Source organism: Poecilia reticulata, linkage group LG5 (genome assembly GCF_000633615.1).
Source record: "Poecilia reticulata strain Guanapo linkage group LG5, Guppy_female_1.0+MT, whole genome shotgun sequence".
In the NCBI taxonomy this organism is placed as follows: domain Eukaryota; kingdom Metazoa; phylum Chordata; class Actinopteri; order Cyprinodontiformes; family Poeciliidae; genus Poecilia; species Poecilia reticulata.
In genome coordinates this window covers 21,551,528-21,571,138 of record NC_024335.1, presented here as the reverse complement: position 1 = coordinate 21,571,138, position 19,611 = coordinate 21,551,528, and the positions used below count along the sequence as shown (strand labels likewise).

The 19,611-nt window shown below is 42.6% G+C and overlaps 1 protein-coding gene across 2 annotated transcripts; it reads right to left on the bottom strand.

Moving 5' to 3' along the window:
- Positions 1–7,464: 7,464 nt before the first annotated feature.
- dyrk3 (dual specificity tyrosine phosphorylation regulated kinase 3) lies at positions 7,465–19,444 on the bottom strand. 2 transcript variants are annotated; one of them, XM_008409247.2, is made up of 6 exons: positions 18,564–19,444; positions 15,797–15,906; positions 10,752–10,954; positions 10,369–10,663; positions 9,201–9,617; positions 7,465–8,218 (listed from the first exon to the last, which is right to left on the bottom strand). In XM_008409247.2, the coding sequence occupies exons 1-6, from the start codon at positions 18,604–18,606 to the stop codon at positions 7,487–7,489; spliced, it is 1,800 nt and encodes a 599-aa protein (XP_008407469.1). In that variant the 5' UTR covers positions 18,607–19,444; the 3' UTR covers positions 7,465–7,486. The 2 variants fall into 2 exon arrangements, with proteins under 2 accessions (XP_008407469.1, XP_008407470.1); XM_008409248.2 differs by lacking the exon at positions 18,564–19,444 and adding an exon at positions 18,421–18,534.
- Positions 19,445–19,611: the final 167 nt, after the last annotated feature.

Genomic DNA, 19,611 nt, shown 5'->3' with positions numbered 1-19,611 from the left:
TCAGCTGTCCCTGTGGACCAAAGCCAGACGACACACATAGCTTCACTGTGTGTCTGCACTCTGTGACCTGAGAGTCTGTGTACTTGACCATATTGTCTGGCATAAACCAAAACAAGAGGCTTGTTTCACTGGGGGAACCAAAAAGGGGAAAAAAAATAATTGTTGCACAGAGGTGAGTCAGAATGCCAATCCACGCTTCAGTCCAGACAGGACAATTTTCTCTGGCGGATCACAACAGCGAGATCAAAAGAAGCCACATCCCTATAATGCAAATGCATGTCATTATATGAATGAGCAAAACACAATAGAAGAACTGCCTGCCCTCAGAGTAATTCTGCAGCGCTGGCCAGACGCATTGGTCGCTCTCTGGCATCTCTAAATGTAGATTAAATTGTTCTGCTTTCATGGGAAATTCACCGCTGGGCTTAAAAAAAATAAAGTCAAATAAAACTAAACATTATTTTTTGCTTTCAAAGTTGATATTGTGGAATATTTTTCATGGCTTTTGGGGGTCTTTTAGTTGTTTATGTTTTGTGTTGTGTTTTTTTTTCTGGAAAAGTAGAATATAAATCCATCAAAAGTTGGTTTAACTTAAATGAGCTGTATGTTTAGCAGCACTGTCCTGCAAGGTGAATCTAGTCCTCACTGTTAAGTCTTCGTTAGCCTGTAACAGGTTTACTTCTGGTGTTGTCCTGCTCCATCCATTTCCCCCTTCAACCACCACTACTGTAGGTGTCCGTCCCAATAAAATACATCATAGTTTGTGGGGTTTTTCTAACATGACAGAATCCAAACAGGACGGCTGTGGGAACAGAGGCGAAACGCAGAGAGACAGAGACACATGTCAACTCTTCAAGCCAAACGCGGAGCGACGGCCAGGTCCAGATTTCTTAATCTATGTGGTAATCAGAAACCTGTCAGCACGCAGCCCCTCCCGGTCCACGGCCAGGACCCGAGATCCTGCTGTGGCACCAAAAGGTCTGCAGACGTCGGGACGTTTGCGTGGATGGGGAGAGAAGTGCGAGGCCAACTTAATGTGTGTCAAAGAGGACGATCCTTAGACCATATGGTCACAGGGTGACTGGGTTGGTCGGTAATGGGATTGGTCTAATCTGCTTTTGCATTGACTTGAAAGAGTCGTTGGGGGAAATGGTGAACATTTAAATTAGTCTTCACTGCTTGTGTATTGATCCTGACAATAAATATCTCAGGAAACCCATTAAGGTGACATTCTTTGGAGAAATATGTCATTGAGTTTAGTCATTATAGTTAGTGAGGTTACTAGAGTAAAAAACAGAGCTACTTCAAGATTCAAATCCCAGTAAGATCAACAGAGTCCAGAACGGCTTGTTTGTTTGCTGGGCCTCTTATTTGAATGATGACGACAGCGAGAGCACAACGACTCCAAACAGAGACAACACCCAGAAAGAATGAAAATGATGCAGAACCTTTTTTTTTTTTTTAAAGAACCAGCTGGCATTTAAAGACATGAGCCAAGATTCTCTGACACACAGCCAACCACCCACTGCCTCCTTCTCCGTCTCTCTCTCCGTAAAACACTCACATTATCTTGTTTTCTGCATTAGCTAATGTCACCCAACAGGTTTCTCCCTCTCCTCCTCCTCCTCCCCCTCTCCCTCCTCTTCCTCCTCCTCTGTTTTTTATTGCGTGTGTACCTGACTCTTTCCTGTCTCCGGGAACCTGCCTGCAAGTAGGAAGACCCATGAATCACAAGCGTGGATCATCAGGTGTCCTTATGACGGGATAGATTGATCAACTTGCTTCTTTATTACAGACATGATTATACTGAGTCTGGAAAAATATGCAACACCTGGCATTGTTTTTCTTTCCAGTAAGTCAATCGAGAGTTGAATCACAGAAGGAACCGTGCCAGAAAGAGGTAAAAGGAATCCGGATGAGAACCGTTTCAGACTTGCAGATCTGCTTCAGGGCTGCTAACCAGAACAGCCGCTCAGAGACTTTTGACAGATTTTCACGGTGAATGTTTAGATTTGACCGTCGTCTCCTAGAAATGCATCACTTGAGCTCGCTGTTTCAAACTCCACCATTGCAACGTGTCACTGCAGGTCAAATGGAGCTGCAGCAACAAACATGACCTCAGCGGTCCAACGGAGATCCAGCAACTACTTCAATTTTGTAGGCTGTATTTGGGTTTTTTTGCTTTGTTTCTGCAAGGGTCGGCTGTAGAAGAAAAATAAAATAAATTAGAAATGTTGTTGCTATGTGAAAAAGTAATCGCTGCCCCTCATGAGTCTAACATTAATATTTTTATGGTTTAAGGACAGTGGATGGGTCATTCTCAGACTCATTGCCAAACCTTGAGAATAAAAAAATTTAATAAAAATAATACCAGTCAGACAAACTAAAAGCTAAAAGATTGACAAATGTAACACACCATCCCTCGGTCTGTTTCATCTAAAGGTTGGGACGATTTTCTTAAAACGTAATGGTTCTGTGATGTGAAATGTTTCTCTGAAAGGATGAATATAATCAATTTGAAGGATGGGTTTTAATTATCTTTTCAATTCATAATTGTAAGACGCGAGGGCTGACAGGAGCGTATGCGCTGCTACTTAAAGGTCAAAGCATATGAGGAAAGAAATTAGCAATCAACAGGAAAGATTATTTATTTATCTAGTAAGTTGTGGACCCAGTGTACAAAATGGCTCGGCTTATCTTCCACATGAAGGAAATACGTACGTTGAAAGTAATTTGATTGTAAGAACCAACATTATCAGAATGTTCTTTGTAATTGATAAGCAATCTTTTTTTCCTATATGACTGAATAATTGACATGTGGCCGTGTTTTTTTTTTTTTTTTTTATCAGTTATTTAGATAAGTTGCCTAATAATAAGGAAGTATTAGTTTTACAGGTCAGTGACTCATCAGTTTCCCTGCGTGTTCATTGAGTCTGTAACTTGATCACCGACTGAAATCGAATTCTTCTTAATAGTGAATCAAAACCAGTTTGTGTCACAATGCAGAAGGTCGGTGTGGAATACCAGACAATGACGAGTTTTTGCTTCAAACAGTCAGAAGTTACCGAACGCTCATTGTTGCAGTGAACGGTGTATTCATCTGGGGCTTGTGATGCTTTGTCTCAGCAAAAGCGGTAAGGTCTGACAGCGATCGACTCCAACGAAATCCAAGCAGGAACTAAATAAATACATTTGAATTTGAGATTCACTCCAATGAAAATAGAGGCGACATTGTACACATGTGCTCACACATACATACAACCCTGTTATTTTTCCAAATATCCTGTCATCGGTTGAAGAGAAACTACGGGAATTTTGTAGCCACTGACAAGCTTCTGATGTAATTCTGGCAGGATATTTGACCCCTCTTACCGGAATAGGTAGAGGTCATTTAAACTGGTTTCCTGTCATGGAACTCCAGTAGCTTAATGTTGACTTGACTTCACAAACACGCATTAATGTGTAGTTTATAGATGTGTTATTAACACTTTATAAATCATTAAGAACAGTTTGTTGTGCATTAATAAAGGGTGAGAAGGAGACAACATTTACTGGTGTCTTGCTAAATAGTGAGTCAGGTCTGTTCTACATTTTATCTAGAGTTGTTATACAAAACATTTCAGACCACCTTGTAAGAATGATGAGTCTTTGTAAACATACTTTTTAAGTGAGAAATATGCTAAATAAATGTTTTTGTGGCCTTTTTTTTGCTAAAAAAATATGCATTTCTCATTTTCTGCAGATAAATACAAAATTTTTGTTTAGAATTTCAGAGACATGTTGTCAGTAGTTCACAGAATTAAATAACAATGTTCATTTTACATTTTATAAGCAATAAAATCAGAGAAATTATCATTTTAAGAGGTCTCCTAATTTTTTTCAGAGCTCTAAAGTGGTACCTATAATTGTGGGTCAATATCTACCAAACTTGTTGTTAATACAGTGTACCGAGGTTTCTGCGGTAATATTTAAGTATTACAGATTCAATCTTTCCAAGAAAGTAATGACGTGACATTCAAATAAAACAAGATAAACACTACCACCATTAAGTATTTATTTATTTATAAAAAGTCACTTTGAAATTTCACCGCATAAAACGTGTTTTCCTAATATAATGACATTCTGATCATGGTCAAACAGCTAAAATTTGACCAAAATACTTTTCTCCACAGGGCATTTGGCTCGTCCACATGGGCAGCTGCAAATGTCAGTGAGGCTTGAGGTTGTTGGTTTTGGACCAGACTGTTCTTCAGTCAGCACTGCGTCATTCCATGTCCATATACACCTCACTGGTGGTCCAGCATAACGTAGTTTATTGACTGGATTGTTGCTTCCTCTGTTGTTTTTGAACATCCTAACCAACTTTACTTCAGTTTGGTAATCCAGCTGAGCATGGAGCCCAAACACACATCCAGACTGGTTTCAGAATGGATTAAACTGACTATCATTTAGGAATGATTTCAACCTTTACCTTTTTCAACCAGTCAGTGCAAAAAAAAGGCTTAAATGGAGACTACAAATTCTATAAGAAAAGTGATGAAAATGTGAGTGGGTTCTTTGCGACTTGGAAAGGGACCAAATGTTATAAACAGTCCATATATTTGATCCATAGTATGTATAGTTAGGACTGTTTGAAAATCTCAAATGAGTTTTATATTTTTAAATTAATTAAGTTGTTTGTTTGAAGGTTTTCCAGGCATGTCCAGCTGAGAGGAGACCCAGAACTTGCTGGCCGCTTCGCGACCCGATCTCATTAAGAATGGATGGATGTTTGTTTCATCCCATGACAAAAAAAAATAATCAAATGCTTCACTACAAGCCCAAAACTAATTAATACCAGTAATGATTGTGCTTAAAACTTCTGAATTGTAATCTAAGCCCAAATTAATGTGATCAGATTTGCAAAAAGAAAAAAAAAGGAAAAAGAATGGAGAGCAGCAAATTTCACTTAACAGTAAGTTTTATTTTTTTTTGTAGAAAAAAACTATCACAACTTCATTTGGTTACTGTACATTTCTCTATTTTATGTCAGTCGCTCCGTCTTGATAACAGGTTGTGATTTCATGCTGAACACCAAACACCCGGCCGACCAACTCGCACACCTCTAGCGCAACATGTCAGTGCACAACTTTCTCTTTCTCCACTTTCAGGTTTTACATCCTCTTGATAATCTCATGTGAAAAGCAATTAGAAACCCCTATATATATATTTATATATAACGGAGGAGTAGTACAAATCCCTGACAGAGTCGCTTAGAAAACGAGGGCTGAGAGTCTTTAAACGGTGTGGTCCATAATCAACATGCACCTGACGGGTTTCAGTGTTCGGACAGCACCATGTTTCACTGTCTGTGTGTCAGAGAGGCTCCCTGCTCTACACCAGACAGAGAGGAGAGGAGATAGTTGTTGGGTGAAGAGAGGGGGATGAATCTAGGTCAGATTGAAGCGCATGCACACAACCCGCCCTCCCGTTTGAAACAAACAAAAAAAAAAAAAAATCAGAAATGAAGTCTCTCGCTCTCTGCGGACAGACCTGCATGCGCTGTTCACCCGCTGCCGCGGTGACTGACTGAGTGAGGAGCACAGTGAATGAAAAGGATGCATCAAGCATGTCTCCCTGAGAAACACATCGATCTTCAGTACCATAGTAATCCTTACTTTATCGCCATCTTTTACATCTGGGCTCATTTTAAAAACATTTCTGCTCTTCACGTTACCTCACAATATCTCCCACCGACAATTACAGCGGCCCATCGCAGGGCGGAGCGCGTGTCGAACATCCCAAACAGTCGTAACAAACGCCCTGCGCCTTTTTGTGTGCGCTGCCCTGGTTCTCTCTCTCTACATATTTACCAGGTGACGTGAGGCGGCCTCTCGTAAAACCAGTTGCGAAGTGCCGAGTGGTGTTACTGTCCGTTCCACCAGCTCCTCTTTTTTTTTTTTTTTCTCCACCAGTGTGGTGAAACTAGGAGAAGCTGTAAATAGGTTTCCCCTTGCCCTCTCGGCTAAAGCACACACACATTAACGTCGGAGAGCAGGCTGGTGTCTTTAAGGCAAAAGGAAAGGCAGGAAGGAAAGTGCCTTGGAAAACTATTCAGACGTTTTGAACTTTTTTTTTTAAACACTTTGACACTTTACAACCACAAACTTGCCGAGAATCATCCCTTAAAGTGGAAGAAGGTAGACGAAGCTTCATGGTTTGGGAACTCTTCACTTTAAAGGCCAGTGAAGAATAACGGAAACCCAATTTATTAAAGTAACACAAATTCTCAAATATCCTTAAAATTTGCCCCAAGTTTATTTATCTCCACCACAACTGCCCTCACTATGTTTACAAAGTTATGCAGAATGGTTTGCCTTGGTAAACCAGCACAGAAGTAGAGATTGTGATGGCGACACAGTTGGAGTTGTCCGACTGCCCCCGTTCCTCTTTACTAATGCTGTAAAACATGGTAGTGGCAGCATTATGCTATGGGAACGCTTCTCTTCAGCAGGGAAGCTCCCCAGAATTGATAGCTGAAGGATGCAGTCGGGTCGTTTGATCATTTTGACTGGGTTTCCGTTATTTTTGCATTAAAAATCAGAGAAATGCGCCTGATCTGTGACTTCAGAGGAAGTTTTCCAGAGAGAGAGCGTCGCTGAACAAACAGCGTCACGAAGACCAAGGACCAAACCAGACGGGTCAGGGAGAAACCCGCCGTGCTAAACACATCCCCAGCTCGGATGATTGGAGGTTGCAATATGACAAAACGTGGAAAAAAAAAAAAAAGTCAAGGCGGTGTGAATATTTTACAAGGCACTGCAATTTGGAATTATTCCCCACAAATAAAGCCAGTCCTGTTTTACCTCTTTAAAATCGTTGTGAGCATAAATTCGCATTTGTGTCGCATTTCTCTTTCCCGTCACCTTCCGTCGGCCTCGCAAGCACCTTCTTCCCAGCTAGCTCTAACCTGATAGGAGTAATCTCTACAGCCCTTTTCAAGTTTTGCACGTGTAAAGAGAGAATTCAAAATGGCGGTGTCCTGTGTGAAGTGAGCGTAGTGACAGTGCAGGTGTGCTCGAGTGCGATTTCGCTACAACACTCATGAGAGATCAAGCAGAGGTCTAAAAACATCTTCTTTTTAACAAATAAAAAGCTGTCCACTCACAAGGAACATTTTTTTTTCCCCAAAAAAGCATAATCTAAAAATCAACAGGCTGTAAACTGAAACATTCACAGCCATTAAAGGAAATCCTCTGTATAAAAACCTCTATGTGATTGTTGTTGTTTTTTTTGTTCGTTTGTCGTCATGATTTCTCTTTCTTTGTTTCGCTAATATTAAAACCAGAAACTGGGGTGTCGACACCTCAGTAGAAAAAACAAAACAAAAAACAAATAGAAGAACAACCAAACAAGTTTTAAAACCACGTCCTCCGTGTGTGGACTCCTCCTGAGGAGTGGGTGGAACGAGCGGAGATCAGAGGATTCTCTCTCATTGTTTTTTTTATTAGGAGACAAGTTTAGGTAGGACTGTGCGAAGGGGGATGGTCTCCCCTGAATCTCCAATCATGTTGCTCTTGAGTTTGTTGCCGGGAGCTGTTGTGCCTACGCCCTGTCCGCCCTTCGTCATGATGGAGGGGAAGGAGGTGCTGTGGTGCTCGGGCAGCCGTTTCACAGGCGCCCCTTGGCTCTTCTCCGTCCCGGGGAGGGGCTTGGGAAGCCGGCGGTACAGCCAGGGGTGTCTGAGGGCCTGGCTAGGGGTGAGGCGGGAAGAGGGGTCCCAGTCCAAACACTTCTTCAAGAAGTCAGTAAAGGTGGGGTCCTCGCAGCCTTTGAGCGCGACGCTCCAGTCCTTGCTGCCCGGCGGGCCCCTCATCTTGCCGCGGCGCGAGCGCGACCCCGTCAGCACGGTGGCGCCGGTCGGCAGGTTGCTGACCCCGCAGTAGCGAGGCTGACCCTTGGAATTGATGAAGTTCTTGGCTCTCTTGGCCTGCTCCAGGATCTTCTGTGGGGGCATGCCGAGCAGCTCCATGACGCAGGCCAGCTGGTCACCCTCGTCCTCGCCGGGAAACAGCGGGTAGCCCGTCAGCAGCTCGGCCAGGATGCAGCCGAAGCTCCACATGTCGATGGGAAGGCCGTAGCGCGAGCCAAGGATCACCTCCGGAGCCCGGTAGAAGCGGGACTGGATGTAGGTGTAGACCCGCTGGTGCTCAAAGCAGCTGGAGCCAAAGTCAATCACCTAGCAAAAACAGATGGGGGGGCGGGGGAGAGAAGAACAAAAAAAATGTAGGAGTCAGCATCAGGTTGGGAAAAGCTGTAAAAAGTCTGCAGTATAAAAATACGTATTTATTCAAACTATCACCATGTTGTGACAGTACAATATGAGACAAATAACCTGTGAATCAGAACCAGGGGGAGTGTCTCAGCGCTGTCAATCATGCACACGTATACACGCTGCTCCTCGCCTCCCCCCGCCCTCTTCTCTTTCTCCAAGCTACACTACAGATTCTTCCTGACAGAAGAGTCTGCTGTTAATGCTAAAGCTAGTTAGCAGAGCCACTGATGAAGGTAGATAACGGTAAGTTGTTTCTCTGCAATAAGGAAACTGAGCAGCGCGTACACATGCTTGATTGACAGCACTAAGCCAGGAGGGCTGTGATTTTTCGTTTTTTTGGCCGAAACGGTGCATTTCAATGAGTTCAATCTTTTCACAGATGATCCGTTTCATAGCAAACTGTGATGACATTGAGGCAGTTTTAACAAATATGTAAAAACCTTTTAAGAAATGTTACGTACTTCAACTTTAAGGAATGTTATTTCTTAAGTCTGCTATCATGGAATTTAATGATTTAATAATAATACAAATGATGCCGAGAGAAAAATTTCGTTTACTGCCAGCTGGGTGGCAAACATTTCTTACATAAATCCAAATATGATATGCGGCATGTTTATAAATGTACAAAAAAAAATTAAAAATCAAGGTAAAAAGTAAAAAATAAATAAATAAAAATTGGAATTAAATTGCAGACTGATGACATCATGGATGATAAGAAAGAAAGCATTAGACAGCGTAGGACAGGAATAAGCCCCGTGTTTCTGTCTGCAACAACTTATTCACATTGTTGCCGTGTTTTGGAGCGTGCTTAACAAATTGCTTAATGACTGACTGAACGAATAATAACCAAAAAATCATATCAGTGTGAAGTTGTCAGGAGCGCTACCTTGATGCCGCTGCGGCCCTGCTGCTTGAGCAGGATGTTCTCAGGTTTCAGGTCGCAGTGGATGATCCTGTGCCGGTACAGCGCCTCGAGACACTGCAGGATGGAGTGCGCGAACTTCCTGACCAGGGGCAGGCTGAAGCCTTGGAACTTGTTGCGCTTGATGAGCTCGTACAGGTTCATGCTGAGCAGCTCGAAGGTCATGCAGATGTGGTTGCGGAAGGTAAAGTTCTCCAGCATGTGCACCACGTTCATGGCGCCGTTGCGGTCCTGCTTGCGTAGGTGCTCCAGGATGCGGATCTCCTCCTGCGCTTGCCGGTGAAAGCGCTTCTCGTTGCGCACCATCTTGAGGGCCAGGTGCTGCTGCAGCTTGTGGTCGTAGACTTTAGCCACCTGTCCAAAGCTACCCTTACCGATGATCTGAGGAGGGAGAGGAAATCACTTTAGATTCATGCACGAACTAAATCAATAAGAAGCTTGGATACGCGGATTAGTGTTTTATTGAAAGAAATTAATTTTGTTATTTTGTAATTATGTTATTTATATGAATTGTTGTCAATTTGGTCTTTAAAATAACTACATTTTCACACAAATTTTTACATTTTAAATGACTGATGTCTGAGAAGTTACTTAACATTTTTACCAGGTACTTTTTTTTACTGTTAATTGAATAATTTCTTGGATGGCTACTTTTCAGTTTACTTGAGTAAAAATATGTCGAAGTAGTGATCTGGTCTAGGCACTCTTTAGCACCCTAACCATTCCCTAACTTGTGTTGTTCATAGTTTGTAGGTACCAAAAAAAATAAATGCCGCCGTTTTCTGACGTGCAACCATATCAGAAGTGACATCATTTGCCTTATTTGTAATGAAGCTTTCCTAGGGAAACTCCAGGTGGAAATGGGCGTGGTCTAGTCTAACAGGTACAGAGTCATCCAAGCGTGAGACGAGAGCAAGTTTTTGTAGCTGTGACTCATGCTGAAGGGAAGCTGCTAATCTGAAGATTAGTGTCACCAGTTAGTGTTACTTTTTTTCTTTTCTTTTTTAAATCAAGCTAGTTCCAGGGATTTCTTTGGAATTTTTTTGGCTGCAGTATCAGTTTTATTTTAAAGCAAAATTCAAGTGCATAATCCCTTGCAGGTCTTGGACCCAAAAACATTCATGTAAGTTACCTTCAGGAACTCGTAGCGGTACGCCAGGTGGTCGTGAGGGACATGAATGTAGCCGCCCTGCTCGTCGTCGTAGCCGCAGTTGTTGTTTCCGCCGGGCACGACGGGCCTTTTCCTCGCGTTGGGTCCCACGAAGTAGATATCCGGGTATGCCTGGATCTCGGTGTGCTCCAGGGTGGTCAGCTGGGACCGGTAGAGTCTCAGAGCCTGCTCGGGACTGAGGGTGTTGCAGAGTTTGCCGCCGTTCCCAGCTCCTTGTGATCCAGACGATTCAGTGGAGCCCTTACTGGAGTCAGAGCTGAGGCAAATAAACGCGGCAGGTAAAAACGCTGAGTTCTAGCTTGCTTTTGAGGACGCATTTGATAACCAGAGTGTGTTTTCCTCACCTGTCCGCACTGTGATCCTTGGACAGGGTGGAGACGGTGGTTTTGGTGGGCGTCTGGCCAGTGCTCCCAGCGTTCTGAATGACAGCTGTGGTTATAGCGTTGATTTTCCGGTTATTGGTTGAGTCTTCATACAGGTACTTGACCTTCAGCTGGCCACCTCGCACGCTCAACTGATCCCTCATTACAACTTTGTTACCGACAACCTGTAAGCAAAAAAAAAAAACAAAAAAAGAAACAGTTGCATGTTAATAAATGCAAAAGGGTTGGGGGGAAAAAAACAACAACAAACAAACATCTCTGATTCTCTTTAATTTCAAAAGGAACCAAAATAACATGAAACATCTTACCCTAAATGTTGAATTATAATTTATGTGATAAGTAGAGGGTGATGTATTCGATTTAATGCGTCCAAAAGCAAAATCAAAGATGAAAAAAAATTAAAGATGTGAATAACTGCTGCAAATAAAAACAGAGAGCTCAGCATGTAGCAGAACCAGGTCAGGTTTTGATGAAGAAAAGCAGAAATATAAACAACCGACTTTTGAGTGGAGTGTTTAAAGCCAAGCAGCCTTGCTGCAGCTTGCAGCTGGTAAACTGGCAAGACTGGATCTGGATCCGGTCCGACTGAAAACTCTCCAACGTGACAAACTCCAACACCTCACTCACTGGAAAACCATGCAAATGAGCTACGCCACACCCTCCTCTGTGTTTACAAGCTTTTTTAACATCTACAGCAAACTTGTAGAAATATGTATTACCCCTTTAACCTCTTCATGGAAAACCAGGAACTCAAATGTGTTTTGGGGGATTTTAAATGGTGGACGAACACAAAGTATTGCGTAGCTGGTGAATGTGGCGGAGCAGCAACTTTGTGGAACAAACATTTTTCTTTGATGACAGCTACTCGCGGCTTTTCTCTTAACAGCTCACATTCTTCTTAAACAATAGCGAAGTCATGCCATTAATTCTGAAGTCTTGACTTTGACTAGGCCACAGGGTTGGGTGATATGGACTTGAAGTTTTATCATAATATTTTGCAGCACTACTGTGATAACAATAAAAGTGACACTAACAACTATTTTACTGTAACTGTACGGCTGTGTGCCGCAGCTATTTTAGCCCCACAAACTCAAATGCTGCTCTTCAGAAACATTCCAATTTGTAACATGCTTCTTTTAGGACACCAGTCATATAAAGAAGTGTGATTTGTATCGTTGAACTGTAAGTCGTAACTGCATTTCATCATTTTTTTCAACTTTATTGATATTTATTGGTGTTTTTATTGAACAAAAAGTGAAGAAAACATAAAAAAAAACAAAAAAAAAAACAATCCCAGCGGCCTGGACTGTGTTGAACGTTTTAAGCGTCATTTACTGGAACTTATCATGACAACAATAATAAAAAAAAAAAAAACATATTTATAAGACATTTATAAATAATAAACTACATGACAGCTTCCCTCCATCCATACTGAAGAAAAGTATCCTCACAGCATGATGCTGCCACCACTATTTGTCAATGCTGGGATAGTGTGTTCAGCCTCCTTCTTTTGCCAATTAAGTAACTTTTGTGGCACCGTATTTCACGTAGGAGCGAAAGATTGAGGGTGGATGAATTTAACCACATGCAACTTTGTTGGTCAGTCACATGGAGGTTTTTGGCTGTAACCTTACCAGATGTCACAAAGAGGGTGTAAAGACTTTTACGCAATGTAGTCAAACACTGTAAGCAAGCAACCTCAAAGCACTACAGCCACATGTAACTCATAAAGTTCAGTATTTAACTCCTCGAGGTAATCATAATGTTTCTGTTAGGCCAAGACCTTCAGCGTCGACTGTCTCTGTGCTACGACAAAGACAAGATACTGTCAACAATAGAGATTACGTGTGCATATAGATCAAAATATCACACTACATACTCGTAGACTCGTAAAGTGAGATATCGCTGGTTGTTCAAATGGAGAATAGGGCCATAAAGTCTAAAAAAAGGTCTCGAGCCTTTCCAGTAAAGCGTTTCCTTCTGGCAACGCCAGGAATTCCTTCTTCCACGCTGTCTGACCTTCTTCTTTCTCACCAGCGGAAAAACCCTCCGCAAGATTATGGAGCGCAGAGGAAATAATAGTCATTAAAGTCAGATTACGCTCCCAAACTATAGAAGCAGTGCAGCTATAAAGACAAAAAAAAAAAAAAAAAAAGTCGGGCTGACTTTTCTTTCACGTTTGAAAAGCTCCTCTTCTAATCGCCAAGTGGTTTTGGGAGGAGGAAACCGTCTTTCCTCGACGCTGAAATGACCGAAGCCGTGCTAATTCACAGAGACAACAGAACGAGGAGTTGTGATTTAAAAGCACATGTTCCCTTGACAGAGGACTCAGTCGGGAGAGTGTTTATGTTGTAAGTTTGAGACCCCGAAAATAGACGAGGTATGCAGGATTGGTTTCCATACATGTCGCCATATAGCCTGAACTTATTACGAGCCTTTCTGCTGAAGCAGTGTCTCACGCAGCTGTTCTGCAGTCACAGTGAATGTCATCGATCGCGCCCCCTTTGCTTTTTCTTATGCTCAGGCAAACACGTGCACGTACAAAAAAAGAAAAAAAATAAATAAATAATCAAGGGTTCATGCACGTGCCGCAGTATAATGGATTACCAGCTGACCGGGCCGCGGGTGTTATAAACAACATAAATCGTTTTGAAGCGCGGACAAAAATGGAAACAGGAAGCAGATTTCTAACGCAGGTATTATTGAGGGTAATGCGAATCTGTGCTCTCCGACAGATGGAGAAGAGCTTATCGCTGAGCTGTCAGAAACACCTAAGGGCGCTTTTATTTTGCTCCTGAGCGCACGCAGGTTTCCGTCTTGTGTAGCACCTACAAACACAGCAACCTTTGGTCACAGTCGGCTTTAAACCGGATCCACGCTTTCCATTCATGACCGAGTGCTTTTCCACATTCACATTTCAAGACTTTCACCGTTTGCCAAAAACATTCTGTTAATTCGGGAAGAAAACTTGAAGCTACTCGGTCTTGTGTTGCATAATTATGAATATTTTTTGTTTAATTTTAAATGTTTGAGATTAAACAAACAGATAAGCCAAAGAAATTAAAAGAATCCAAAAATGAGACTTCATTAGTTGCGGGTTTTACACATCAATCAACATCTTTCTTTGGCATCTCGCTCAACTCTACTTCAAAGTCTTAGGAACATCCAGGAAAATCTAGTTAGTTTATATCGGTTTGTGATACATTTATTTTGTCTGTAAAAGCCATAAGTATTTATGGAATAATTCATGTTTATCACCAATTACAGCAATAAATTGAACAGACAATTTGTTCCAATTTTTTCCCCTTAAACTAATAGAATCTGCTTACAAAGCCACTAAAGGTTGCAAAAGCAGGGAAAGTTCAGCATTTTCCATCAAATCAAATTCCATAATTTTCCATTCCTATAACAGAGGACAGAGCTTCTCTCCGAGCGCTTTCGAACTGGGACGAGCTCCTGTCAGTCACTCTGAGCAGAGGACGGTACCTCTGCGAGCGCCGCCAGGAAAGAAGAAAAAAACCCACTAAAGGAAGAAAAGTCAGACTAGAATAGAAAACTAGGCCTAACCTCTGAGCGAGCCCACCGACGGCGGGCATAACAGGAGAGGGAGGGAGGATGTTGATCGGTGATTTGGTTTGTGGGTCACATTTTCAAGTCCAATAAATCTTTACAATGTATCAAACCAGCCTTTTTTTTTCTTTTTTGCTGGAATGTGTAAAACAGAGCATGCATTTTCTGCTGACGGGGACATTTAGAGAGGGGAACAGAGACGGTATATGTTTTATGTCGTCTTGCATTCTATAATGTGCATTAATACATGCAGAACCTGCAGAATAAATCAGAGTGAAACTGGTTCCTCAGTCACGCAATCGGCACCACCAGCAGATTAGGAGTTTAACTAGTAGTCATACTCTAGTAAGACTAGTTTTCTCCCTGGAACTCTTTCACATTAAACCTGCAAACTTTAATTTAGTAGACTTTAATTTATTTTATTGGGATTTGTGTTATAGAGCCACACATTCAGGCTCAATGAGTGAACACGATAAAGACATTTTTGTAAAATTACAACTGCAAATTTCTTAGGACTTTTTTATGGCCTTCTTTAAATAATGACTTTTCCCTTGTCACTGTTCTATCCTGACAAGATCTGAGTTTATGTCCAATGGTTGTGCAGTCAACAGAATCCCCTACCTGAGCTGTGGATCTCTGCAGCTCCTCCAGTGCTACCAAAGGCTTCCTAGGCTGCTTCTTTGATTAATTTTGCCATATCCTGACCTGTCAATTTAGGTAGACGGTCATATCTTGGGTAGTTTTGAAGTTGTGCTGCACACTATGTGAAAACACACACTGCTTGCCTCTATTTACCAATTCTATAACTTCTGAAAGTTACTGTTTCCACTGTAATTGTGAGTAAAGGGGGATAAATATAAATGCACGTCACAAATATCCAACTTTGTGTTTGTTCTGTCACCTTAAACCCCCTTACCCCCCCCAAAATGTGTTTGTTGCTATATTGCGACAAACTGCGAAAGAGTTCAAGGGGCGTGCATAGTTTTGCTCTGTACACAGTGTGTCTCCGTCCTCCCTGCACTATTAAACTGACAAAATAAATAACTGCTGCTGGATCTCTGGGGGACACTCACTCTGCACGTTTCGCTGTGACACTGAGATGCTAAGCATTCATCGTTTTCATTTGCCTCCAGGAAACTAATCGATATTACTCACATGATCAGAGCTTCCTCATTGAGGGGCATAAAACTGTCCACGTTCAAAACACTGGAGATAAGGCAGGAGAAGAGCTTCCCTAATCGACACGGGAAAAAAAAAAAAAAAAAACCGAGGGGGAAGAGGGAGGAGGCGCACGAAGACGAACAGAAACAGGGCAGACTGTAGGGGACGTCTCTCTTGAGGAACAGGATGTCTCAAGACAGAGAGCCTCGGCACAGGAAACGAGCTTTAACTAGCTCCGAGCTCTTTGTGTTTGTGTTTTTCCGTGCGCTACTCACTGTGTGCTTGGGCATCGGGGGCAGTCCAGAAGGGCTGTTTGTGTCTGCTTCGTCTTTCAGAATGTGGTCTGTTCTCATGTAGGAGTCGTACAGGCCGTCACCATGGCGCGCTGCGGGGGACAAAAGTGACCAAACAAATCAGTGCGACGGCAGCGGGTCCCTTAACATCTGCAACACTCAAGGATAAAGATGCGATAAGAGGTGATAATCTTACTCTACGCAGAGAAAACCAGGCAAAGTCCTATTGATTAGCTCATAAATCATCTGGACAGCTCCAAAGAAAAAAAAAAACTACCTTATATCACTAAAACAAAGGACTTGACAAATCCCTTCAGCTAACCTCAGCAGGGCTCCCTCCTCCTCCTGTGGAGTGAACACTGCCTGCCACAAGATCCCAGCCCACGCTTACAGTGAAAAGGCCATTATTAGCAGGTACACACCATTGTACCTATTGTGTGCCATACATTGTATCCGAGCCCAGGGCTCTGACCTGAACAGCTTAGATAGGGCTTAGGGTCCCAGATCGCTAGCGCTGCAAGTGGTATTATTGGCCTAATGGGGGTAACAGATGCCTCAGTGACGACAGCATCTTTCCATCTGTCCATCTGCCCATTCGGCCAAATCTTTTAAGGCCCACACCAGGTGTGCTTGGGAGTTGTAGATAGATGGATGGATGGGGGGATGCGTGGGCTTGCCATTCAATAACTGCTGAGTTTCACGCTCACCTCTGTGGCCACGAGCCAGACACCTAGAGTAACCCGAGATCATACAGGTGGGAGGACACGGCGGCGAGGAGAGCGTTTGGGAAGGCAGTTACCGAAGTGGCAAGCCACCATCCGCCGGCTGTTTATGCCAACAGTCATCTAAGCTCCTACACTCGCCGTTGGTTCAGCAGAAGAAAGGCGAGAGGAAATTCTGTGTAAATTTGAAACTGCAACCCCGAGCTCGGACAAAAGGTTTCAGTTTTGGTCCGTTTGATCTTCTAACCGACCGGGCCTTGAGAATGCTGTAACCATAAGCAGATGCGTCAGAGGGCCCTCGTCCCTCGTGCAACTCCGTCAACAGACCGGCTTCTGAACAGATTAGGCCTGCTGCTTGGATACAGACGCATTAAACCTGCACAGCACAGCAACCAGCCGCATTAAAGCCGCGCACACAAAATATTAGGCAAGCATGGGCTCCATTAGCCGTCTTCAAGCTCCTAATTACTCCGCAGGAAATCGGCAGCTTCTGCAGACGGCCCAACTTACTCGTCCACGCAAGCCTTCGCTAAGAAACTGATGTTTTTTTGTCCGACCACAAAGCTATCCAATAGTGAAAATATCTTTGAGTTACTCCAGAAACTCTCAGCTTGACTGACTCAAATCGGTGATTAGATGGTCAGCAACTGAAAAATTCTATCTTTTGGGAATCAGTGAACACAACTTACCAAAATGCTACGTGGTGACCTAACGACATGCTTCGGTGTGTGAGTTGTTATTGAGTGAAGACACTTTACCATTAAGCAAAAGAGTTCAGGAAGCCATTTGAAAAAAGGAATGTATATAAAAACCAAAACGCTATTTAAACTGAGCGTACTCATTAGCTATTCAGGAAACAAGAACAGAGCTTGACCAGTAGGTGCCACTAATTTAACTTTGCCATTTTGCATTTCTGAAGTTTTGGTCATTTCAACATTTTAAGGTAAAAAAAACAAAAACAAATCAAGCTCTCTGCCTCAGGACCTCAGTTCACACTCGTCTCAAGGGCATTTAATCAATTTTATCCTTTCAACCCCTGTCTGTCATGGCCCATGCTGGATTGGGAACTCCTATAAACCTTTAGGAAATCTCAAGCTCTGTTGACACTGATCCAGATTTTCAGATGTTTCCTGCTGCGTTTAAAGAAAACTTTTTTAGGTTGAGATTTTTAAAAACTTAATTTGGACCTCCATATGTGCCAACCAGAACTTATATTATGTATGCCATCACTTCCTCAGCTTGAGTTTTTTCCCCAAAGGACAAGAACTCATACAAGAGGAATTAATGTGATAAATGCCATTTTAAATGCAAAAGGAAAAGAAATACTAGTACATTTGGATTTGATGTTTTGCCCCTTGCCTTTGTCTTAAAATCTTAAAGTTCATAAATCATCAACAGGTGCATATCTAACTTTAGTAAACCTGGAGAATTTAAATCAGTACACCTGTAAAGCATTCGTAGGAATCAAAAAGTAGCGACAGGAGTCAAGTAAACAAATACAGGAGTTCATTTATCATAAAACGTGTAAGTGGAGCTGTAAGTGTTGTAAAGTCAGACTTTTTGCTTCCTGGTAACTTTGAACAGTGTCTCTATAGACAGAATAAACCGTCTATTTCCTGGAACACATAACAATAAACCTGCAATCAACGCACTAAAATAATAACTATCGTGATATGACCCGATCAAATTCCAAATACATCTAATAATACGGCCATAAACAGAAGAAGGGTTTACTGGACAGATGTAAAAAAAAAAAAAACAACGCAGTACTTCCTGGACTAACTTTCAACAGCACACAGAGGTCTTAAAATTGATAAGCACCACAAAGCATGTTTACAACCCGCATCACGACACAGAAAAACATTTGAAAGAAGGAAAACTAACCAAGCTCATAATTAAAGTCGCTTTTGGTGCAGGATGTTTCGTTGACAACCCAAAAAAAGATGGAAACTCGTACATGAAGCGACCAAAATTAACGTTTTCAAAAACAAACAAAAGCAAACGACAGAAAGAGTTGTTGTGGTTACCTGTTGCTAGCGGGGCTTCTGGTTTTCTGCTTATTATCATCATATTTGCAATGAAAACGTGATTCCAGCATCCAAAGAGAGGAAAAAAAAGATAAAAAAAAGAAAAGGTTCCACACCGTTTTCACCTAGCAAACTCAGCTAATAGCATCTAAAAAACTTTGTTTTAAACGTCTTTTTTTAGTGTTTAAAACACTCCCCGCTTTAGTTTAAGTTTAAATTAGAGTTTTTTGTTGTTGTCTTTTTGAGGGGGGTTTTACTCTTTCTATTTATTCTGGTTTTGACAGTGATTCCCGGCTTTATTAAAAACACAGATTGCTGTATTTATACTTCTGGCTAACATTAGCTTCGCCTGCAGTCTGGAAAGACTTCAACAGGCAGTGGGGGTCGTTACCCGCAGCTAGCCAGCCCAGCTAGCTTTCAAAGCAGCCACAAAAACACCCGTCCGGACCGAAGCCGCTCCCTCCGATGAAAACAGTTTGAGTCCGAATATCACAGCTGGGTGTCTTGGCCCTCGTACCCCTCGCCTTTCTCTGACAGGACAAAGAGTCGGTCCAGAGCACCATTCCCGTCCCGGTTAGCTGACTCGGTAGTTAGCAAACAGCGATGCTGCCACTCGCTGAGCCCCCCAGAGATTCGTCCTGTTTTGGGACAGCTCAGGGCTGTTTCACTCTTCCTCAGTGGAAGCTAGCCAAATGATCAGGCGAGCAAGAGCCGCACATAAGCTCCATGTCCGCAACAGAAAACAAGCGGAGAGTCCTCTTCGCGTAAAGCTTTCAGCCGAAGTCGGTGCTGTTAAATCCCTCTTGAGCGTGGCGAGAGTATCTTATTCTGAGCTGTAATGTTGTTGCTAAGGGCGTCTTCAGTGAGCCCAGAGTCAGCAGGCAAACTGAGGGAGGGAGCGGGGCGGCGCTTAGCTGGGTAGGCCGAAAGAATGCAGAAAGGGCGCCCCCTAGCGGTCACTCGAGCGCTGCAGATTAACCTTGGGCTGTTTGTCGAGTCCATTATCACAAAATTCAACTGCACCGCATTTCTTTGAAGCATTTTAACA